This window comes from Ictalurus furcatus, chromosome 10 (assembly GCF_023375685.1).
Source record: "Ictalurus furcatus strain D&B chromosome 10, Billie_1.0, whole genome shotgun sequence".
Taxonomy (NCBI): domain Eukaryota; kingdom Metazoa; phylum Chordata; class Actinopteri; order Siluriformes; family Ictaluridae; genus Ictalurus; species Ictalurus furcatus.
Window position 1 is genome coordinate 20,061,398 of NC_071264.1, and position 25,484 is coordinate 20,086,881.

Sequence of the window (25,484 nt, forward strand, 5' to 3'; positions counted from 1 at the left end):
CCCACCATGCCCCAGCCCCTGTGACAGAGGTGTCCATGAAGGTTATCCAATGGACCTTTGCTGCCAAGCTTAGTCATTAGAAAATCTGTAAGGGTCTAAACTAGATCACATTTCTGCCTGGGGTATTGAAATTTCCATTTATATTTACATTCACATTTGCATTTACATTTACAGCATTTAGTAGAAGCCCTTGTGTTTCTATCAAACACATCCTAATGCTAGTTCACAAGGTCAGCGACTAAGGACATATTCAGACCTGTAGATCTGTGCTTTGTTCAAAACAGGGACTTACAGTGTTAGTGTTTATTTTCTCCTTGTCTCGGTTCGCTTTCACAAGGCAACATTTCATTGCACAGCAAAATGTGTTTATGCAAGTAACATGTGAGTAAACTGTCCTCTTGATTAAAGATCTCCTTGAGACCCTCACTAAAATCCTTGTAAACCTCTGTGCTTTTATGTGTTTTTGAAAGTTGTTCCAAAATACAGTATGTTCCTCAGACCAATTTCAAATTTGAGGCAGTTTTTCAAAAAGGCAGTCTTTGGTCCAAGTTAACCACCTGACCACCTGAACAAGGTGGTCTCAGCCCAATTGTTTTGGTGCAGATCTGAGCGTGATTGCCATATTCATATATATCTAAACAAAACAAACCAAGGGAGAAACCACACCAGTTTCCGAAACAAACACTCCAAACGAGCCATGTGTGAAGACCCCCTAAGAGTACCATCACTCTAAAACTCTGTTGGAGGAGGTTAGTACGGTATGAAAAGGAAACACAAGACAAGGAGTTTTAATGCTTGCTGAAGAGGTATGTCTTTAGTATTTGTTTGAATACAGCCAGTGACTAAGCAGTTCGGACAATCGGGAAAAGTTTGTTTCACCACCTGGGTGCAGGACAGAAAAGAGCCATGATGCAGGCATCGTGGAAGACATGACCGTGGGACTAGAGAGAAGCCAAAGAGTAAAACTTTCCATGGTAGAAATATGGAAACATGGGACTAAACAGATCTACCATAAACCAGTCCTGTGTCTGCATATCATCAATACAACCTGGGCACACGGAAAGTGGAAGGACTTTTAAGAACCAATTAAGCTGTGCTGGCCCAAATTTAGCCTATTACCCAAAAACACTTAAAATTCAACATAGAAGCAAATACTCACATCTGTAAACCCAGTTGGAGATAGAAAAAAAGACACCAGCCGTGAGTGAGAAGAAGCAAGGGTCCAGATTTATTGGTTCCGTTCCACCACACGAGATCCACACCGATGAGAATTCTCAGAAGTGATCTGACACCCGGAGCTCAATCTCCAGTATTTATACTGTATTTACACAGTAGATAACCAATATATTTCAGAAAGACTATGATATCAATACCAATAGGGTTAAAAAAGAGCTCATCTACATTACCATTATGTTTTGAAAGAGGCTTATCAAATTTACCATTATGTTTTGAAAGAGGACTTTCCGAATACCATTATGTTTTGAAAGAGGACTTTCTGGATACCATTAGGTTCGAAAGTGGAGGGAGACAAAACAATTTAGAGAGACCTTGGTCTCACTATTATCTCGCGTGGGCAGCTTGACTCAGCTACCCTTATAAATGGCTCATCATGGTTTTCTCTTAAAATTAAGGCCTTCCTTGCGAGACAAGAATCTTCACCATCTGAATTATGAGTAAGTTACATTTTTCTGTATTTCTGGTTTATAATTTATTTTCACATTTGATCTATATCTCTATTTTATATATAGTTATACTGCTTGCAAAATGGTTTACTGTACTTCCTACTTCATAATATCATTATATTACCCTTCTACTATCCTACATATCCTACTACTCTTTATATTACCCTTATAATATCTTAATACTCCTTTTTATTATTCTTATAAAGTTATAATGTTATGTGTGTGTGAGAGAGAGAGAGAGAGACAGAGAGAGTGTGTGTGTGTGTGTTATGTCTACATGCCTCCCCTTGACTGTACGAGTGTGTGTGTGTGTGTGTGTGTGTTTGCACTCCTCAGCTCTTATACTTCTTTTTGACTAATAAACCATAGTGTGTTACTCTTAAAAGATCTTAAAGTGTGAATCCAATTCGTCAATATCCGCCTAATACCGCTTCTGTGTGTCTAGGTGCCCGTTGTCATTTTTCCTTCTCTTCTTTACGGGAGGGGCTGGATTTGGACCTGAACACTCACTATCAGCTCGCGCATCTCACTGCTGACATCATGGTGCTACTTAACGTTCTTCGCAGCACCCCCTCTGGAAATGGAAATGCAGCCCCCCCCCGCCAGATACAGAATCCACCCCGTGAATGTGTGCATTGACGCCTCTACACAGACAGACCCTCCCTCCAGCTTTCAGTCTGAGGATGATGTCACCTTCTCTGATCTTGGCTCTGACCATTCTTCCCTCTTCTCACCTGTCAGTCCGCCCTACTCTCAGTGGTCTCCTTATTTCACCTTTGCTGACTATCCCATGTCCCCAGGACACACCCCATTTTCTTCCCCCTACCGCTCTCCTCAAGATTACGCACCCACCAGTCCTGTGAATTTTCAATAAAATTACATATTACTCATACTAGGTCTCCCTCATGTTTATTTCATGTCATTTTTATCCACAACAGCTGTTACACATAAAATAGGATGAAAACCACCATACTTCCTCTGAATGAGAAAATACTTCTAGTAAAACTCTGTCCTGATCTGAGGGGTCTACCTTCTCAATCACGCCTCTCTACAAGACAAAATGAAGTTCTTGGGACAGAGCAGCAATCTTTTTGTGGTCAGATATTGACGAGGCGCAAAGCTCAGAAAACGCTGGAGCCTGATGGTGATACTGGAGTTTGTGTCCTTCTCACATTTTCATCAGGATCCACAGATTAACCATGTTTTCAGTTGCAACCCCATCCCCCCAAAAACAAACTCCACTCTGTCATCAGCGTGCTCCTTGAGAAAGTTTACTGTTGGGGTTACTGTATTGGATTGTGTAACGTATTGGAGAGCCAGCCCATATACTGACCTATTATTATTATTATTATTATTGTTGTTGTTGTTGTTGTTGTTCTTCTTCTTCTTCTTCTTCTTCTTCTTCTTCTTCTCCTTGTTCTTCTTCTTCTTCTCTTCTTCTTCTTCTTCTTCCTCTTTTTCTTATTACTATATTGTTTAATATATTATTCTATACTCTGAAAAGTCCGTTTACAATAATATATCTCGAGTTGTTCCAGCCAGTGCATGTACAGTATGCAGTGCTGTGTACACGTGTCACAAGACCAATCAACGGCAAAGCACTTACGCTTCTTTGGTAACCTCTCACACTCAGATTCAACTACTTAGCTAGTTCATGGAGATGGCAAAAAAGAAAGAATTCAAAGGAGCTTCTAAAATTTTAAAGTGTCTGGACTGAAACATATAGATGCATCTGAAAAAAATTTAATATCATGGAAAAGTAATTTTTTTTCCCTTAATCATTAAGATTAAAAGAAAAAAAAAAGGCTTGAAATATTTCACTTTATGTGTAATGAATCTAGAATATATGAAAATTCCACTTTTTGAATTAAATTACGGAAAAAAAACTTTTCCACAATATTCTAGTTTTTTTAGATGCATCTGTATGCTTTTATTGAAAGCTCTGGTGCTCTGCTGTCTTATTTGCACAGAACATATTGCCTCATTTAAGAAATCAATTGTTAAGAGACATTTTGCTTTTGTAGCAAAATACGCAGTGGACGAAAGCCAAAGGAAGGAAACTCCAACAGAAGCTGTAAGCCGGACAGCAGCAGCTGCAAGCATGGGCAGGGGCAACTGGAAACCTGAATGCTGCCAGTAGAGATTGTAAGGAAAACCTTTTACTGGTGGAGTATATGTAAAGTCATGCATGTTGAGTATGGCAACTGGACTGATTTCGGATTTCCCGAACGAGGTGAAAATCAATCAGAAAATAAAACACGTGCTCCTCTCAGCCCGAAAAGTGCGTGACATAATGGTACGTGACATAGAGAGGGAAAAGAGCACGGATGTAACTACGGCAGATTTGTTTATCGTGCACCGGATGAGTCTACAGACACTCACTCACTCACTTGCTCTCACAGACACAATTAATTCAATATTGCAATGTTACCTAGGTCTATTGTTTGTTGCATATTTGTTTGTTTTTGAGTTGCCTATGAACCTAACTATTGTTATTGTTATTGAAATGTTATTGAAAAACCATGTTTTTTTTATAATAGTAAAATATTCATTTTTGCAATGGCTTTTTGGGGAAAAAAGGGGCATTAACCAAAATTTTTTAAATGTTTCTTTGGTGAAAAAAAGGTCCCGGACCCTTGATCTATACTATCATATACTACCATTTGTTTTAACGTTCAATCAAATTCACTTATCCTTTTTAGTGAAAAGGAGTTTCACATTTACTGTGATGCAAAACATGTACAGTTCACTGTTTAAAGCCAAAAATGACACAGTGAGGAAGTGAAGAGCCAGAACAATAATAAATTAAATAAACCACAAATTTCTGTTTAATATCTCGTATTGATAGATAGCTAGATAGATTAGATATTAATATTCTGTAGCCTGTAAGTAGCCTATATCCATCAATCCATCCATGAATTTTCTATACCGCTTACAGGGTCACGGGCAGCCTAGAGCCTATCCTAGTGGACAAGGCGGAGGACACCCTTGACAGTGTGCCAATCCATCGCAGGGCACAGTCGCACACACACTCACACACCCATGCACACACTACGGACACTTTGGAAATGCCAGCCAGCCTACTATGCATGTCTTTGGACTGGCGGAGGAAACTGGAGTACCTGGAGGAAACCCCCGAAGCACGGGAAGAACATGCAAGCCCCATGCACACGGCGGAGCCAGGAATCGAAACCCCAACCCCAGAGGTGCAAGGAAAATTGTGCTAACCACTACATTTTTAAATTCATTGAATACATAAGACGATTGTCATCTTACTACTGCCATCTTCATGGCAGGTTTTATTAATTCATTCATTTAATGAAAATGCAGTGCATTGTGGGACACCTATATCACCTATATCTGGAAGACTGTCTAAATGTTGACTGTCTAAATCTAACCCGAGTCAATTCGTCAACAGCGTGCTGCAGTGGTAGTTTAGGTCTCACTACATGACAGTTTCAGTCAGTGTGTGTGTGTGTGTGTGTGTGTGTGTGTGTGTGTGTGTGTTTGTACGAGGGGGTGTGTGTGCGTGGGCGTTGACTGGAAAGTTTAAAATTTCCCAATCTGGCAACCAAACACATTTCGCAAGCGTTTATAATACACCAGACCTATATACACGCACACACGCACTCACACACACACACACATCGTTTGCAACTGATATAAGGGAATCACAGTAAACTCTTCACAGATTATATTTTAACCCGGAGGTAAGAAATGTTTTATACTATAAGTGGTACAACAGCAATGTGAACCGCGCGCTCCCGCGAGCTTCATTCGTGTCACGCGCTTTTTCATGATACTTATCATGAAATCATGATAATTGTTTTATTTGGAAGTACAGCTGCTTTTTAAATATTAAAAATTGGTTAAACAGGACTTGTTTAACAATACCGGAATAAATTGTTAACGTGGCACATGACAATGCCAACCTGGCTGTTGTAGTATGTCCAGGATTGTAGTCATAATACACGTCATAATCTTTTTCACTCTCAGACAACCACACACACACAATCAATTCCTAATGTAAAGTAATGTAAAGATGTAAGATGTCATTATTAATAGTATAAAAAAGGGGGTATATATTCAGAAGTCTGTATTTTTAATGTGTTTTAAAGGCATCTTGCAAAAGGGGGGCCTTGCCCTGGAAAAGTTTGGGAACCCCTGCATTAGCCTGTAGTTTATTTTATATTCCAAATGTGATCAACGTTTGCATAAGTACTAGATGTGTTGGGGAATTCAACATGTAACATTTTAATTATATTCTGCTGAAATTAACGAAATTACTCAGAAAAGATTCTTTCATTTTGCTGAACGAGATTCAAAGATCCGAGTCAGTAAAATGATCCGAACTTCTCATCACTAATAATCACTGGTCCTCAAAATCCTTGCAATGTGAGCCAGGAAGGCTCGCTCTTGGCGGAGCTGTAAGTAAGGGACCGTGGGGAAAGTGCAAGTTTTCAACGTTTTTGCTATAACTTCATGGGTGTTTTTGTTAAGGCGTCATGAATCACTAAACTACATAGTCTGAAATTTTAACGGAGATGTTCGTATCGCACATCATAAAAGACAATCTTAGCATCCGTTCATTTTAATTGAAGGAGAAAACTGGTTAATTTTGAGCTTTTTTCAGCTATTTTCGTATTCCGGGTTTAAAATCTCGTCGTGTCACACGTCACAGGCAGTGACTTGGCAGTGTACATGCGTACATCGATGACGCATCGGTGTCTCATAATTACTCATTAGCCTGCATGTTCTTACCCTATGAGAAGATGCTGTCTCTTAATTATTCATGACAGCACATGGTGCTTTACTACAGATGTAGTAGATGAGAAAGGTGGTGAGATAGTAAGAGTTCAAGTGTGTTTTCTCGGGAGAGCTATGAGAATTGGAGAAAGGTGGACTTCGGACATATGAAAGCAGTTTATGTCTACACAATGACACGGTACTCAGTACCAAGGACTTTTTCATCCCTTCAAATGAGGTATATATCAAATTTTTAACCATAACAGTTTTACTTGCCTTTTCAGCTAATTAAACCGCTTAAAGCTCCGCAGGCCGTCGCGTGCAAAACTATGCAAAGAGAGTCCGTGTTGAAGGGAAGAGCATTCCCCCTTTCAGCCAATTAGCTAGCTACCATTCCGACACTTCTCCCAACCGCACTGCCTCTGGTTCGAAGAAAACAATAAAATAAAATCTAAAAACTGTACATACAATATATAATATAATATCATATATAATACTAAAGCTCTGCGGACCATCGCATGCAGACCTATGCAACGAGAGTCCGTGTTGAAGGGAAGAGCCTTCGCCTTTTTATTCGTGAAAAGCTTGAACCTATTAGCTAGCTACCATTCCGACACTTCTCTCATCTGTGCTGCCTCTGGTTTTGTTTTATGTTTTCCTCCATGGTTCAAATAGACAGGGCAGAGGCCCTGCACTGCTATCTATTGTCTCTCCATTTAGCCCTGGGGATTCAGGAGGAGAGAAGTTCTCTGCCTCATCTGCAAACTTTTTGTCATTGTACATCTTTATTGTGAGTGTTCTGAGGGCTTGCCCCCCTCTTCCTCTCCTGCCTTTCCCTGCCACACCCACTCGCCCTCCCTTCTTCGCACAGCCATCCACGTCCATTTAAGTTGCATTTTTCAAAAACATTGAGAGGTAGGCTTGAGCTGAAAGAGGGAGGTTTCATGACCCTTTAAAGGGTGTAAAGGCATGAAACCAGTGTCATTGAGTAGCGGGGGATAGTGGGCATCTTTCACAACCTCTCTTTTTAGCCCTACTGGTGGAAAAGGGAATTGCATGTTCAACATTATGACCGTGTTTACACTAGTGTGTTTTCGTTTTAAAACGGCGTTTTAAAATGAAAACGATCCTTGTCCACACTGGCGTTTCAGAAACAATCCCGTCCACATTACACGAATGAATACGCATGTCACATGACCATTCATGCACACTAGGCATGCGCATACAAGTGTAAACAGGAAGTTGGTTGCTAGTCCAAACCGGCATTCCATGTAGGTCTTAGACCGCTTGACATGAGATTTGTTGCCGATTGCTCTAATCATAGCTTGCCTATGGCAGCTGCAGTATTATAAAATACAGAATTTAACTGCACAGTGGCTGCTAAGAATGACTACAAAGCCATCAAAGCTTGCAGTTCAGTCTCCATGTTGTTGAAATTAAGAATTTCACCCATCTTCCATGCCACCCCATCCTTTGTAATGACTAGACAATGCCAAAAACAATGCATGAAAGTGCCAATTTATTGTGTGGCATTTATTGCATAATGGTGATTGAGTCATATTCATCTTATTCAGAATACATGGGTTAATGCAGAGTCTCAGGAGTGTGTTTCGATGAATCTATTGCAAGTAAATATTGCTCTTCTGATTTAACTGCATCTCCCCAGTTACCGGACATATTCTGAATAAGATTAATATACAGTTAAGGTCTGAACAAGAAAACAGTTGCCACAGCATTTGAAATCTGTTTTGTGGTCTCCATGATGCCTTAGCTGGCCAAGCTAACGGCAATGAATTTACCTCAGCCTGTTAATACATAAACCTACCCATATTAAATTACTAGTTCAGTTAACTTTCCTGATGTGCATTTTGCCGTTAGCGCGGTTGCTTTAATCTGGTGGTCCTTTTAAGATTTTTGTGTTTATGATGATGTCGAAGGTCACATGACAATGCCGACATGGCGGATGTAGTATGTCTGGGATTGTAGTCATACTACACACACATACTGGTTAGAACGTACTGTTTCAATGGCTATGCAGTAGGTACTGCATCGAGTACAGTATGTACTGTCACAGTATATGATTTCGGATGCAGCCGTGGTCAGAGGCGATATTTGTCTGTACCTGGTTGAAACTGGTTTCATGCAGTGGTGAAAGAGTTAATCAAAGGAACAAAGAGGAAAAGTGAACAGAGAGGGAAGAGTGTTCACAGTAAACTTATCAAACTTGTAGAGTTTTTTGTGCTCTTGTTTGCAGAAAACTACTTGAATTGTGGAAAATGCAATTGCATCAACTTGTTTTGCATGGTCTTTCACAGTGATGTTTGTTGTTAAATGAGACCTTTTAGCTGTACTCATGATCGATGCACATGAATCTAGGAAGGCTTTGGCTGAATGCGCATTGTGATGACGTCACATGACGTGTCTTGAACCATATTTGCAGAAAATCTGCGATAATATTGAAAACTTACAAGCTCCTCCAAGTATTGCAGAGTTTGCTTGATTTCTGCGATCGCAAAATCCTTGAGTGACTGGTTAATGCCAGATATGTATGAAACAGTTACAGAGTCTATTGTTGGTAAGTTTGCTGTGAACACCTCCTCCCCGTTTCCTGGTTCTTTTGTTGGCACCTTTTCTCTTTGTTGAGTCAGGTGCGGACGGATGAAGCCCCTCGCCATTTATGCATTCCTTTGTCCCCTCACCATTTGCGAATTTATATACCTTACTGTTTTATGCAAATATGCCCTTCCACCTAGCCAATCAATACGTAACCCATTTTCTCTGTTGTATGTCAAGCCTGATATATACTTTGCATTTCTTTGAATAAATGAGAGATCTTGCCATTTGAACTTTGTGTGACTGTGTGTCATTTTGTAAACTCTTCCAAGCGCTTGGTGTGGGAAGTGAGTAGCGAGGTGAGGGCGTCGTCTTTCTTGTATATTTTAGTTTTCTCTCTTCTTAAGAATCATAACCCGGAAATTCTCTAGTTTCAAATCCTAACAATTGTCTTGTCTACATTTAATAACAATAATAATAATAATAATAATAATAATAATAATAAATATAGATGCAAGCAGCAATGGTGGATTCCTCCTCAAGATTGCAGACCATATCAAAATTGACATGGTAGAGAAATGTATCCCACAGATACAACATTTCAGCACATTTGGATCAATGGCAAATTTTAAGTTCATTTTTGTAGTTTTCCAAAAATGATAATTGTAGAGAAAAATCCATCATGTGGACATTATGGTTCTTGAGACCATTTTGTTCCACATGAGCAACAAAAGGCATGCATACCAACTTTCAGACATTTTGGCCTGACGGAGTAGAAATACCATCATTTTGAATGTGTCAACTTTGAGGCATGGCCTGTATACTCTATACATAAACTCTAGCGTCTTTATGCCCATGCTTTCTGAGAAGTGTAAGTCTAGTCTGTAATTTCAGTGTGCCACAGTAGAACAAAATTGACCAAGCTTCATGGTTTTTCAGAAGTGTACGTGTGCATGTGTGCTGTCCTATTGCTCCCTGCTAGCAGCAAAGTGCATTATGGGTATTCTCTACCTCCCTGGTGTACATCTTTTGGACACTAGCCAGTTGCAGTGCAGTGTGGGATATCAGGAATGACCTTGTGGCATAGATTCAACGTGGCACAGAACTTAAAATAGTGCGCTATAAAGTTGCTAGGGTTCCAATTCCAGAAATACCACAAACTGAGTACCCTGGAGCTGTCAACCAATCACAGTCATGCAGGCTGTTATATTGTCTTTTTATTGTGTGTGATTTAAGAAGGATAACTATATATAGCAAAATATTAAATGTGTACAATGTCTCCATGTAAATGTTTAAAGAGCATGTATGCTGTGATCAGAGAGAGAGACAGACAGATTATTATGTTCACTTTTGTCCTATAGTGGTTTGTAAGCAGGGACTCCAGCATGTTTAACAATGGCTGTATAACTAAAAGGGAGAGCCAGAAGGTAAGGTTAGATAGAATCAGATGCTCAAAAAAATATGTATCTTGATTGGAATGGGAAAATGAACACACTAGGGATTTATTTATCACAGCCATGCCTTGCATAAAATCTTTTTAGCAACTTTAACCTCAGGACTGAGAGATTAATTGATGTTCCACCATCTATAAAGATAATGTCTGACACCAAAACTCAACATGGAGAAACTCCACAGCTGTAAAAACCCCAAAAAGGAATGTTTGTACAAACACTTTGAATAAATCTATGTACTGTATATATCAGAATGTGCCTTGTACTCTGTTTATTATTTCAGCTGAATAGTCTCATGGTCAGACACTAATGTTCCCTCATGTTGTTCCTCCTACAGTGATGTCAATAAAGAAAGAGTCCAAGCCGAACCTGAGCCATTCCCAGGTGACGGAAATCACTGCACGTCTTTTTGGGTTAACTGTGTCCACCATACATCCTTTGCCCAGTTACGATGATCAGAACTTACATGTGGTGTGTGTGGATGCTGGTGATTTTGTGCTGAAGATCATGAACTCTTCAGACAGTGAGAACTTGAAACTGCTTGAGCTGCAGACGCACAGCATGAATTTCCTGCAGCAGAATGGAATTCCGGTTCAGACAGCTCTGTGCACCATCACAGGGCAGATGATGAGTCTGGAGGAGATTGGTATGAACTGTACACACCTTCTGACCTCTCGATTCTGTCCTCACTCAACCATCACACTCTGCTTCCCTTTACTTTCCTTATATTGTCACAGATTCCTGTTCTCATTCCCAAACACAGTATGCTGATTGGTCTGGAGGTGTGTCAAAAGCCTCCCACTTACAAATAGCATTATTATAGTGAGTCTCTTATACGCAACACTCTACAACCTAAACTTACACTTTAAACCTTCCACCTTAAACCCTACACCCTAAATTTACACTCCAAACCTTCCACCTTAAACCCTACACCCTAAACTTTATACCCTAAACTCTACACCCTAAACTTACACTCTAAACATTCTACATTAAACCCTACACCCTAAACTTTCAGTTTAAACCTTCCACCCTAAACCCTAATCCCTACACCCTAAACTTTATACCCTAACCCCTACACCCTAAATCCTAAACCCTACACCCTAAACTTTATACCCTAAACTCTACACCCTAAATCCTAAACCCTACACCCTAAACTTTATACCCTAAACTCTACACCCTAAATCCTAAACCCTACAACCTAAACTTTATACCCTAAATCTTCCACTCTAAACCCTACACCCTAAACTTTATACCCTAAACTTTACACCCTAAATCCTAAACCCTACACCCTAAACTTTACACCTTACATCCGAAACCATTCAACAGGTGTGCATCATCAATTAAAAATATTATTGTAAGTCCCCTATACCCTACACCATTCTTCAGAAATGTGCATCATCGTTTGTTTGTTTTTTATGCTAATTTAGTCTTGGCCGATTCCCATCCACCAATCAGATCTCCCCTATCTACCAACCAGGAAGGATGTACACATGCTTCCACCAAGACATGTGAAGCCAGACAACTGTATCTTCGTATGTTGCTGCTCATGCTGTGTCACAAGGCAGCGTAACACACTCGGAGTTAAGAACTATTTGCCCCCTTCCGCATGCATGAGCTCACAGACACCCATGACTGGCTACTGTCATTTTGACTGACAAGAGAGATCGGGTATTCCTCTCCCACACAGAGAACATGGTAAATTTTAGCTCTCTTGGACTCCCAGCCACGGATGGCTATCGCACTGCGAGGATTTGAACTACACGCATTATTAAACACACTGGCGTTTTAAAGGAAAACCTGTTGTTCTATAGATGATGTGATGGTTAAACGTGCTATGCTCTGATTGATCCTTAGATTGTGGATATGGCCTGCAGAAATATCTGGTGCGTTTGTTGACGTACCTGCCTGGAATACCGGTGGTCAAAATCACCTGCACACCACAGCTATTGTACGAAATAGGGAAAATGGCTGCCATGCTGGACCAGGTTTTACTGCGGGTGAGACGTCCACTTTAACAACTTGGTTAATCTGTATTTTTATATAAACATTCTGAATTAACAGATAGATATAGATAGTGATAGAGAGTACTTGAATTATCCCCAAGTGCAATTTTGGTGTCACTACAGCCACAAAAGGGAGGACTAAGACTTGACAAGAATTAAAAAATGCACAATAAACTCACAATATACCACAAATAAGAGGGAATAAAAATATTCATATATATAGCTTACAGACTACAATTCCTGTACAGATTAATATATTATACAGATTAATATAGAAATATATTACTGTAAATTAAAACTGTACATTAGACATGTGTGATGAGCAGTTGTCGTAGTGTGTGTATAAAACTGTACAGTAGTCATAAGTAAAGTGGCAGTGCATGTATAAGAATGTGCAGTGACCCTATGTATGTGTATAAAACTGTACAGTAGTCATAAGTAAAGTGGCAGTGCATGTATAAGAATGTGCAGTGACCCTATGTATGTGTATAAAACTGTACAGTAGTCATAAGTAAAGTGGCAGTGCATGTATAAGAATGTGCAGTGACCCTATGTATGTGTATAAAACTGTACAGTAGTCATAAGTAAAGTGGCAGTGCACGTATAAGAATGTGCAGTGACCCTATGTATGTGTATAAAACTGTACAGTAGTCATAAGTAAAGTGGCAGTGCATGTATAAGAATGTGCAGTGACCCTATGTAAAAATTTGCTGTGCAATATGCAGTGTAATAGTTTGGTATGTAAAATCAATAGACATGTCCATTATCTCAATGTCCATATAGCTTCCCAACCTCTTTGATGACTCATTGTAGAGTCAGATAGCAGTAGGCAAGAATGACTTCTTGTACCACTCCTTGTTACAGCGAAGCTGCTGTAGTCTACTGGAGATGAAGTTCCGCTGATTGGCCAGTGTGGCATGGAGGGGGTGTTTGCTATTGTCCAAGAACCTCTCAATTTTGTCCACCAACTGCCATTCTACCACCATCTCCAGGCTGTCTAGTTTGCAGTCTAGGACAGAGCCACATTAATCTAATGTCAGAGACCGATGTTGATTATTCAGCTTCTTTGCATCGCCAGCTCTGATGCTGCTAAAGTGTGTGATGTGATTACATCTGACACAAATAGCCGAATAGTATTACAATTTATTAATAAACCACAGTTATTATAGAAATGAATGAAAGAAAATACAAATTATCTGATACACAAATATGAAAAAAATGTAGAAAAAAGTAGCAAAGTAAATAATAATAAAATATATAATGTTTGAATAATGAATAATAATGAATAATGTTTAAATGTTATCTCTTGTGTTTGTTTGGTTTTTTTTTAATGAAGATGGAGCATGAGAACCTCAATGTTCTTCGGAGGGAGAACTTCATCTGGAGTTTGTCCTGCGTTCCTCTGATAGAAAATTATCTCTCTGTGATGGATGGAGATCCAATGCAGCTCATCGTTAGAGGAGTTATTGATCAGTACCAAAAACAAGTGGTACCAAAACTCCCCTTCTTCCGCAAGTGTGAGTAAGGAGCTGGGGTATTACCATTAGTATGTGGGGGTAAATTACACTGGAGACACTGGGGATGCTAACTGCTACTTAGCCTGTTTTATAACAGAGTAATAGCTAGCTGCTGAACAGGCTACAGTGTGGCAATGACATTTTAACTTTCTTTGTTTTAGCGTTTCTTCAGTTTGTAATAATATTCTGAAATATTTTAACACAACATCTCCTTCCTGATGAGCGATTTTCTAACGAGACTTTTTGTGCTGTTGCAGGTATAAATCATGGAGATCTGAATGATCACAACATCCTTGTGGAGCAGGACAGACTGTCGTGTTACAAGATCAGCGGGATTCTGGATTTTGGCGATATGAGCAGCGGTTATTTCGTGTTCGAGCTGGCAATCATGATCATGTACATGATGATTGAGAGTGCGAATCCGCTGGAAGTCGGAAGTCTGTTGATCGCAGGGTTCGAGACCATCCATCCTCTGAATGCTGATGAAAGAGACGCTTTGTATACGCTGGTGTTGAGTCGGTTCTCTCAGTCGCTGGTTTATGCACGTTCTGCAGTTCTCCAGCAGCCAGAAAATAAAGAGTACCTGATGGTCACCTCAAAACATGGAATTAGACTCCTCCAGATTCTGTGGGAAAAAGGAAAAGAGGAAGTGGAGAAAGTGTGGTTTGAAGGTGCTGCAAAAATGCCAATGCTAACTGATAACTTTAATCCCTGAAGCCTAAACGCTAAACATTAATCGCTAATCCCAACATGCGCAACTGCAACTGCTAACACTTACACTAACGCTGCACCTGAACCTACAGCGGTGCTTGAAATTTTTTGAAAGACTTTTCTATATTTCTGCATAAATATGACCTAAAACATCATCAGAAGTCCTTAAAGTAGACAAAGAGATCCCAGTTAGACAAAAATATCATTCTTGGTCATTTATTCACTGAGGAAAATGATCCAGTATTTCATATCTATGAGTGGCAAAAGTATGTGAACCTCTAGGATTAGTAGGATTAGCAGAAGGTGCTTGATAATATAATATTACTCGATAATATTGTTTTTAGCCATGAAAATTATACATGATCAAATGACTTTAATTACAAAAATATTAAATATTGCAATGATTTTCATTTTGTTATGGTGACTGAAATGATTGAATGAAAATGCTACAATACTTTCACTATTTTAGCGTGTTAAATATAGACTCTAACGACCTGAATATGTAATAATGATTGGTGAAACATGTAGGTCCTATGCGTTTAAGGGTTAAACAGTATTACTCTGATGTGTGTTTGCTAATTAAATGACACTGTAACTGAATAAACTAATTTCTATCAAATATTTCACTTCACTGACTCACAACACACGCTCATAGAGTAAAAAGCTCAACTCTGTAACCTGGCGACCTGGATCTCTTAAGGAACAGAGAGAACTCTGTGTGTGTGTGTGTGTGTGTGTGCAGATTGTGTCTGGGTCTCTGATTGTTGTGTGTGAAAGTGTTCATTACAGTTCTGCAGTGAAGAGGTCAAGACTGCGATAATGAGAGTGTGGAACGCAGGCGTGTTTTTTCCCCTCTGATTTCAGACGTGTGTTTAAGCTGCACTATTCGTTACACACTGATTGTGCTGCACTCTTTTTTCCAACAGCCACAGCATTTAATTCATCAGTTCAGAATGATCTTTCGTTTTTAGGAAGAAAAAGAAATCTGCAAATAATCTGCCTGTGAGTGCAGAATAAAGAGTGCTCTCTTACACAGATCTGGTTAATCAAATAATAATAATAATAATAATAATAATAATAATAATAATAAATAATAAATCACCATGAAAACTTTACAGAATTATCTGTGAGGGAGTGAGTAAAAATAAATAAAAATAAAAATAATAATCTTCACGTTGGACATTAAACTGATGTAAATGCAGTGCGGTAAAGCTGCCAAGTGTTTGATTCAGTGGCGAAGCTCAGATTATTAAAAATAACAGAAAATGTAAACACACAAGCACACACATGGAAAAAAAATACTCTGTTATTCCCTGAAACTACACGTCATTTATGACACATTTAGAAGCAGGAATTTATTTTTAAATCATTCTCAGGAGCTTTTGTACAGGACATGTGATGTTACTGGAAATCCAGCTGGTTGTGAAAAACATTTCCCCCCCTACATTTCTGTCCTTATAAGGAGACTCACCAATGTGAACCTCAACTGATCGACTTCAAATAGTGTAATTAGTTCGCTGTCAAGAAGTTTATATCATTTATTTATTTCAGTTACACACCAGTTTAATGAACACTTTGTGAAACTCAGTTGCTTTGTATTAATGGCCTGAACGAAAGCAATTCCAAAATAAAGCCATAAATGAACATAAAATTAAAATAGGACAAATAAAATTACATCCTATAAAAAGATGAACAGTATGTGTGTGTCTGTAGTAGTGGAAATTAACCCTTTTTTAAATTATTATTATTATTATTATTATTATTAAGGGACAATATTTGCTTTGTGGAGTTGATTTTCAGGTGCATTTATTATCTTTATGGGGGCTTTTTTTTGGTTGTTCAAACTCTTTGTATTTTTGTTTGTATTCATTTTCAAATTTATTAGCTAAAGAAACAAGAAGCTTTCAAAGCTTGGATAGAAGCTGGTGATCTTCGCCACTGCTCGCAGCGACCTACACGCCTTGTAGAAGATAACCAGATTGCCATTAGCATGAGTTTCGGTATCGAGCCAGTCCATTTTCCACAACTCGATACTAGATATTTTCACAGTGGATTTAGATGTCTCTGGTTTAGTGTTTGATGGCGTGTCTGGGTTTGCATGGCTGATTTTACTCTGTTTAATCAAAGATCGCTCAATTATTTCTGCTCGTTAACAACACTCGCGTCATCACACGAGTCACAGCAAGCAGAGGAGATTTCAGAAATATTACTTGAATTAACCTAGATTGGTCTTTATATTTAGCATAAATAGATATCAAATGTTCCTGATAATAAAAAAAACACAGGAATTAACAACGGGGGGTTTTGTGCCCTTACATTTTAAATATCTGGGGCATTTTAGTCATTTTCGGTGGCATTTTTGCCCTGAGCCTCCGTTAATTTCTGACACTGGCACACAGCATTTTGCCTTTTATGGAGTTTTTTTTTGTTCATAGTTCATAGTTGGGTGTAACGCGTTACAAATTATATGAGTTTACAAAGTAACGCTTTGTAAAGATGGTGTGTTTTGTAACGTTACTGTTTTCTTTTTCTTTTTTTTTGACTTTTTTTGACAGTCTACAGCATTGTCTTTATTAACATAATTACAAACGTCACTGATATAAAACATACCTCAGAGTTTCAGAGCAGGTTATATATGCTTTTTTTGTTTTGTTTTTAAAGGTCAATGAGACATGAGGGAGAAAAGCAAGAGAATGGGCTTCCATAAAGAAAAAAGGAATTTTAGTTTACAAAACATTTCACATGTATTCCTTTACAGTTCCACTTCAACTTACAGATCTTAGAAAATCTTTTTCAGAGCACTTCCTTTTGCCTTTTTCTTCCCCTGCCTGCTAATGAAACATCGCAAGACTGGTAATCTGGAACAGGTTAGTGGTGCATTCGTTAGTTAAGGGCAGTATTTTTACTTAGCAAGAGACCAGTTAAAATTTGAACTGGTGCCTTTAAGATCAATTTGAGATGAAGCCGCTTTACAAAAAATCCCAATACTAATGCTGAACCAAGACTCCGCTCATCACACCATAAATCCAGTTTATAATTCTTAAATTCAGTTTGTAAAAAAAAATTTTACAAAAATGTTATATACACACACAGCAAAGGAATGCATCTGAAGGGGTGGAAAAATCTAATATTAGTGCCTGTTTTAGCATAAATTTTAAGTGACTTGTTTACATAATGCATTTACATTACTGTTTTCTAACGACCTTTTCTGATAACGCAGTAATTGATGAGTTTCATAGTATGATCTCTGTTTCTCAATTCTCTAGTTCAGTGGTTGGGCAAATTGTTTTCGAGAAAGAAAAAAAACACAGAGAGGGCATCATAGGGGTACTTGGTGTATTTATTGCTTTTCAAATAGGATGTGCATAAATGAAAAACCTTGCATTCCCTTTCCCTCTGTATTTTCTTTTTGCTGGGGAGAGGTGGAGTTTAGCCTGCCTTTTATCTAGCTGTCAGTGCAGACCAGTGTTGCCAACTTAGCGACTTTTCAGACCCCTTTAGCGACACTTCTGCAAAAACAAAAGTGCCTAACAACAAATCTAGTGACTTTTTGGACAAACCTTAGCAACTTTCCAAATGTGTCCAGTACTGTCCTGCAAGTGCGAGGTCTTGCTTTCCCACTGCACTCTCACCTCTCTCTGCGTCTGCTCTGTTCAGTGAGTTTCAAAGAGCTGGGGATTTATCAATGCCATGGCTAATGAGATGCGCCCTTCGTCCCAATTTACATCATTCACATGTGAATGTTTTTAGAACGCAAGACGAATGGAATGCAACATGTTTTACATGTAAAATAGTCCATGTTATTACAGCCTAGTTCTCTTGTTCAAAGTAGTTATAGTGTTCAGAAACATTTTTGATCTTTCATGTTCCATACCTGTCCGTTATATAGTTTTATAAAAGTTATTTAAAAAAGTACAAAAACACAAAATTTAAAAAATATCTATCTATCTATCTATCTATCTATCTATCTATCAAAAACAGATTATAGATTGTTATATATAGATAGATTTTATATAGAATAGATAATCATTATACCTGGTCTTCTATATAAAATCTATCTATCTATCTATCTATCTATCTATCAAAAACAGATTATAGATTGTTATATATAGATAGATTTTATACAGAATAGATAATCATTATACCTGGTCTTCTCCAATATGGGGGAGGGGTGTGCTACATGATAAGGGAGGCTTGTTTGTGTCACGGTGTACCGGAACCAAATTGTTTTGTGTACTTGGTATGTGTTGTTTTGAGCATTCCTAATCAACCCAACTTTGGCCCTCACTCGCTCTCGGTCCTTCTTCTTCCTCTTATTATTATCTGGTAGACTAGACGTCCTTAGTTCTTATATCACTCAAACCTATGTAATAGATGTTTTGATTTGGTCTGTGACCTGTTCCAATTGACATTTATCATTCTTTATCAGTATTTCTGTGTGTATATATACTATGCTTTCTGTATCTTTAAACTAAGAAGCTTTCACTGAACGATGTCGTCAGTGTGACTTTTTCCCGAGCTCGGACAAAAGGAAATCAGCCAGTTCAGGGTCCAAATTCTGGTTCTGTGACTGGTATTAGAAAAGAACTTAACAGTAATGTAATGCATTACATTTAAAAGTTATGTAATTTGATTACAGTTATTGATGTCAATAAAATTATGTTACTTGCTTAACAAATTTATTGTTAAGGAAACAATATTAAGTAAAATAATTTTTTTTAAATAAATCACATTTTGTCCCGAAGATTTTTTTCTTTAGCCCCGAATAATTCTCTACTTGTAGCAGTTTGTCACTACATAATTGAACGTCAGTAAAAGAAAACGGCGGTGTTGTAATTTTATATCTTCAGTGAACGGAGGCGAGACCAATCAGACAGGGTTTACAGGAAAATTTGTGGACATACTTGTGTCTTATTGGCTGAAAGTCTCTCACTTCTGCCAAACACTCGCTCACAGTCAGTTTGAGGAAAAATGGATATACACTGATTTTTTTTAAACCAGTAAATGGGTTGAAACTGAAACAGTAACATCCTCTGAAGCTGAGCAGGAAAACAAGGAGTGTAAATATCTATATGATATCTATACTATATGATATCCATACGCCGCCAAGAACACCGTGCAGTTTCCTGGCTCTGCTTGGAACATTCATTGGCGGCCCAAGCACTCTGCTTGAAATGGGATGACTCATGTACCCTTTGGGGGGGGGGGGGGGGTTCTGTCATGATTCCCCCTTGAAGCAGCATGCTCTAAGCGCGAATGCGCGAGCACCTGCTTTTCCATTGTTGACAGTAGTGACATCTGGACACGTGTGTTTTGTTTATGTTTCTGTCATGTCTCCTCCCTGTTCTTTTAAAATAAACAACTGCTCATACTGCACTTGCATCCGTCCTATCTCCGCTCCGTCACAATACGTGACAGAATCTTCCGCCTAAACATGGATGCAGCAGGAGAACGGAGAAAACGCAGAACCCAGAAGTCGACGCCAACCGTCCCTGCTATGGACTCAGTCCAATTCCCACAATGGACATTTATGGAGCTTCCTGATCCATTTGGCGGATTTTTCGGTGCCCCAGAATATTTTCTGGTAGACTGTCAATTCTATTTCTCCAGCCTGTTAGACCCTAAGCCAGAGGAGAAGCAATGGCTCCGATTCATGTGGTCCCGGTTCTTTGGACCGGCCCGTCAGTGGGTGCAGCTCCAACTGGATAAGCACTGTAGGAACCTGGACAGTGTAGAACAGTTTGTGGGGGAGTTCACGATGCAGTTCGGGAGTCCGGAGGCGAGGGTCGAGCTAGAACAACTTTTCGGGGGGGTAAGTCTGGCAGGCAAACCTGCCCTGCCGTTTACCCACTACTTCAGGCAAACTCATGCAGAGCCCCAGCCGGAGGTTAACCTGGCGACCTCTGAGCTCGAACCTGAGACCCACGAGGTGGGCTCACCTGCCGAGCTCCAGCTAGAGGTCAACAGGTGGCCCCAGCATCAGAGCCCCAGCCGGAGGTTAACCTGGCGACCTCAGAGCTCGAACCTGAGACCCACGAGGTGGGCTCACCTGCCGAGCTCCAGCTAGAGGTCAACAGGGAGCCTCCAGCACCAGAGCTCAACCCTGAGGTCCAGATCCAAGTCAAGTCTCAAGTCTCTGAAATCCAAGTCAAGTCTCAAGTCCCTGAGGTCCAAGTCCAAGTCAAGTCTCAAGTCCCTGAGGTCCAAGTCAAGTCTCAAGTCTCTGAAATCCAAGTCAAGTCTCAAGTCCCTGAGGTCCAAGTCCAAGTCAAGTCTCCAGTCACTGAAGTCCAAGTCAAGTCTCAAGTCTCTGAAATCCAAGTCAAGTCTCAAGTCCCTGAGGTCCAAGTCCAAGTCAAGTCTCAAGTCCCTGAGGTCCAAGTCCAAGTCTCAAGTCTCTGAAATCCAAGTCAAGTCTCAAGTCCCTGAGGTCCAAGTCCAGTCTCCAGTCTCTGAAATCCAAGTCAAGTCTCAAGTCCCTGAGGTCCAAGTCCAAGTCAAGTCTCTAGTCTCTGAAGTCCAAGTCAGGTCTCCAGTCTCTGAAATCCAAGTCAAGTCTCAAGTCCCTGAGGTCCAAGTCCAAGTCAAGTCTCAAGTCCCTGAGGTCCAAGTGAAGTCTCAAGTCTCTGAAGTCCAAGTCAAGTCTCCAGTCTCTGAAATCCAAGTCAAGTCTCAAGTCCCTGAGGTCCAAGTCAAGTCTCCAGTCTCTGAAGTCCAAGTCAAGTCTCAAGTTCCTTATGTCGCACCCAAGTCTACTGATACGGCCGACCAAGTTCTGCTCACGCCCAAGTCTAACGACACGGCCGACCACGTTCTGCTCAAGCCCGAGTCTACCGACCCGGTCGCCCAAGTTCAGCCCACGCCCAAGACTGCTGACACGCACAGCCAAGTTCTGCTCACGCCCGAGTCTGCTGACACGCACAGCCAAGTTCTGCTCACGCCCGAGTCTGCTGACACGCACAGCCAAGTTCTGCTCACGTCCATGTCTGCTGACATGCACAACCAAGTGTCTGTTCAAACAAACAACCAAGCTCTGCTCATGTTCCCGTCTGATGACCCAACCAACCAAGTTATGTGCACACCCAAGACAGCTGACAGGGACAACCAAGCTCTGCTCACATCCACGTCTGCTGACATGCACAACCATGTGTCTGTTGACACGGACAACCAAGCTCTGCTCACATCCCAGTCTGCTGACATGACCAGCCAAGTCCAGCTTGCAGGCTCTGCTGAGTACAGCGCTCTGTTTCCCTGTTCAGCCGAGGACGTCGCTCAGCCTGTCTGCCCGTCTGTGGATGTCGCTCAGCCTCCCTGCTCGGCTGAGGTCGTCGCTCAGTTTCCCTGTTCAGCCGAGGACGTCGTTCTGTTTTCCTGCTCTGCTGAGTACAGCACTCTGTTTCCCTGTTCAGCCGAGGACGTCGCTCTGCTTTCCTGCTCCGCCGAGGACGTCGCTCTGCCTTCATGCTCCGCCGAGGACTTCGCTCAGCCTGCCTGCCCTGCTGTGAATGTTGCTCTGCTTCCCTGCTCCTCCGAGGACGTCGCTCCGCTTTCATGCTCCGCCGAGGACGTCGCTCTGCTTCCCTGCTCCGCCGAGGTTGTCGTTCTGCCTTCATGCTCCGCCGAGGACTTCGCTCAGCCTGTCTGCCCGGCTGTGGTCGTTACTCTGCCTCCCTGTTCAGCCAGGGACGTCGCTCCACTTCCCTGCGCCGCCAAGAACACCGTGCAGTTTCCTGGCTCTGCTTGGAACATTCATTGGCGGCCCAAGCACTCTGCTTGGGCCGCCAATGAAATGGGATGACTCATGGACCCTTTGGGGGGGGGGGGGGGGGTTCTGTCATGATTCCCCCTTGAAGCAGCATGCTCTAAGCGCGAATGCGCGAGCAGCTGCTTTTCCATTGTTGACAGTAGTGACATCTGGACACGTGTGTTTTGTTTATGTTTCTGTCATGTCTCCTCCCTGTTCTGTCATTGGCTGGGATTTCACGTGTGTCTGTATTGCCCTCAGCTGCTAGCAGTTTAGACGCTGATCATGTCCACATATATACCGCGCGCCTCCCAGCACACAGGGCGGAAGATTATCATAGAGTTAGATTAGTTCGTTTAGTAGTCATAGTCACGGTCCATGTTTAGAGTTAGTTCACGCTGGATTATCCGCTCCCAGTTCCTCGTCATAGTTCATGTTTCTCGTTTTGTTTATCGACCCTGTTTTCCGTGACCACGACCTTGATTCATGTTTAACTCTGTGTATGCCTGTTTGCCGATCGCCTGACCTGTGCCTGTTTTGGATTACGTTTATGGATCACGTTTTGGATTTGTCTGCCTGTCTCTCTTTTAAAATAAACAACTGTTCATACTGCACTTGCATCCGTCCTATCTCCGCTCCGTCACGATACGTGACAATACACTGACGTGTGCTAAAATTACTGGAAGAACTAAGAGTTTCACTTTGTAGTGTATTTGTGTAGGTTTGATAGGTTTTGAAAGTAATATGAAAGTAAAGTAATTAGTAATCTGATTACTTTTTACATGCAGTAATCAATAATGTAATCAGATTACAATTTTAAAGTAGTAATTAGAAATCTGTAGTGGATTACTTTTTTTGAGTAACTTACCCAACACTGCTGAAGTTAAATCAAGGGTGCTGTGAACATATTTGGTCGTGTATGCCTGATTAGTGTTTATTAACATACACATAAGTTTTAGTTTCACACATTTACACAAAACTTTACTAAAAAAACTTACAAATGAGGCCCAGTGATTTTTTTATATATATATATATATATAATTATCTTATAGGTTTAGAATAGAAGACATTATGTTTGATTCTCAACAGAATTTCATTAATATTTTTTTTTATTCGTAAATTCGATTAGAAGGTATGGACATCTTTACTGCAGCCATGAATTTTCCTTGCTGTCCGTTCAGTTAAAACATTTCACCGAGACCGACATCATTTAAACTCAGCCGATGTAATCAAATATGTTCAATTAACGCTGTTTTGGGATTCACACCATTCTTGTTGCTATGGCAACACTAGACTCTCAGACTCAGGACTTCAGATGAAATTACATACAGCATGAATATAAACAAATATTTCTGCCAGAGTGCAGAGTTTATGGTTTATTAAACAGTTTACTAAATCTGAAACACACCCCTGTTCCTGTAACACTGCATGAATACTGAAGACCTCACACACTGACACTTGCTTCATATCACACTGAAGAACTGTGAGCAAAAACTTTTGTTATTGAGACCTAGTGGAGAAAACCTCATTACAGTCACACTCAGAGAAAAGAAATAATCATTACCCTGTGTGTGTGTGTGTGCGCGCGCACGCGCATGTGTGCGTGTATGTGTGGGTGTGTGTGTGCATGTGCGTGTGTAATAATGTGTGTGTGCATGTGTGTGTGTGTGTGTGTGTGTGTAACGACACCCCCCCCCCCCCATATTGGAGAAGACCAGGTATAAGCCATGTAATGCTTTGTATGTCAGGATCATTATATTTAAATATTAACATTGACACAAATTTCAGATGATAGTAGTATTTGGTATGTCTGCTTAATGCTTTAATGACAATTTGCACTTGAGCTGGCACAGATTCCACACGTTTGTACAAAATTTTATGATCTGTTTTTAGATCAAATCCATCGGAGTGTTCTCTGATCTCATGCTTCAGTAGAAGAGATTAGTCATGAGGAATATCTGACCTTTTGTACAAAGCAGTTAACATGGTCAGTATCACACATTTGCTTACATTTAAGGACCTAGAAATAGTGAATAAAATATTCAAGATATTGAACATTTACTTTCTTTGTTTTAAATATTTCATAATTATAAAATGTTCTGTTTCAGAACAAATCCCAGATGTTCAATGTGGTCTCAGACTTCTGGACTCCACTGTATACCACAGTAAACTGTATTCAACTGTAGCTTTTATTTGTTTTGTTCATATGAGTTTAGTAAACCAGAACCTGATCATAATTCCCACACCATTTCCCCACTGTTCAGCTGTGTGTTATCTCCTGTGTTTACCTCTCTGAGCTCCTACATACATTATTATTATTATTATTATTATATAATCATTATTAGGTGGCCCTGCATTGAAGGTGCATATAGGCACCCTACTGGAATTGTAGGTTTTCTGCTTCTTCTTCTTCTTTTACTCATCCATCACACAAACTGTTCACCTTGTTCCCCTCAAGGAAAAGATGCCAAATCCTCGATCCACAAGCTATAAGACTACAAAACAGGTCCTCGTGAATGTTTACACCTTCACATACCTTGTCATAATGAGTCTTGTAGCACCACAAACACTGTATTTGCACTATGTATTTGCATGTGTGTGTATATATATATATATATATATATATATATATATATATATATATATATATATATATATAGATAGATAGATAGATAGATAGATAGATAGACAATTAACTTGCTTACTTACTCACACAATGAGAGTCTATGGCAGCCCATAGAATGCTTCATACACTTTTTATGAAATCTGGCACAATGATAGAGGACATTCTCAGATACCTTCACAGCAATTTTAGTTTACTCCACTCAAGCACTCCAGCACCAACAATATGACAAATTTGGACCTGTAGAACTCCATTCAGCAGACACCACAATGTTAATTTCCACCATATTGGATTTTATGCCATTTGTAATAAAAACTATTGATTGGGTGTGGTTTTTTTTTGTTTTTTTTTTTTGCACCTTTTCCTACAAATTTAATCAAGCCATCACAGCCTTCTGAGACCATGCTGAAAAAAAGTTGTTTCTCTATTTTTTGCGTCCATAATGCGCAAGCGA

The 25,484-nt window shown here is 40.0% G+C and overlaps 1 protein-coding gene across 1 annotated transcript; it reads left to right on the forward strand.

The window, feature by feature from the left end:
- The first annotated feature begins 5,264 nt into the window (after positions 1–5,264).
- Positions 5,265–15,282, forward strand: hykk.2 (hydroxylysine kinase, tandem duplicate 2). Its single transcript, XM_053635469.1, has 5 exons — positions 5,265–5,392; positions 10,770–11,078; positions 12,287–12,429; positions 13,772–13,952; positions 14,210–15,282. Exons 2-5 carry the CDS (start codon positions 10,772–10,774, stop codon positions 14,665–14,667), a joined length of 1,089 nt encoding a protein of 362 aa, XP_053491444.1. The 5' UTR covers positions 5,265–5,392; positions 10,770–10,771; the 3' UTR covers positions 14,668–15,282.
- The last annotated feature ends 10,202 nt before the right edge of the window (positions 15,283–25,484 follow it).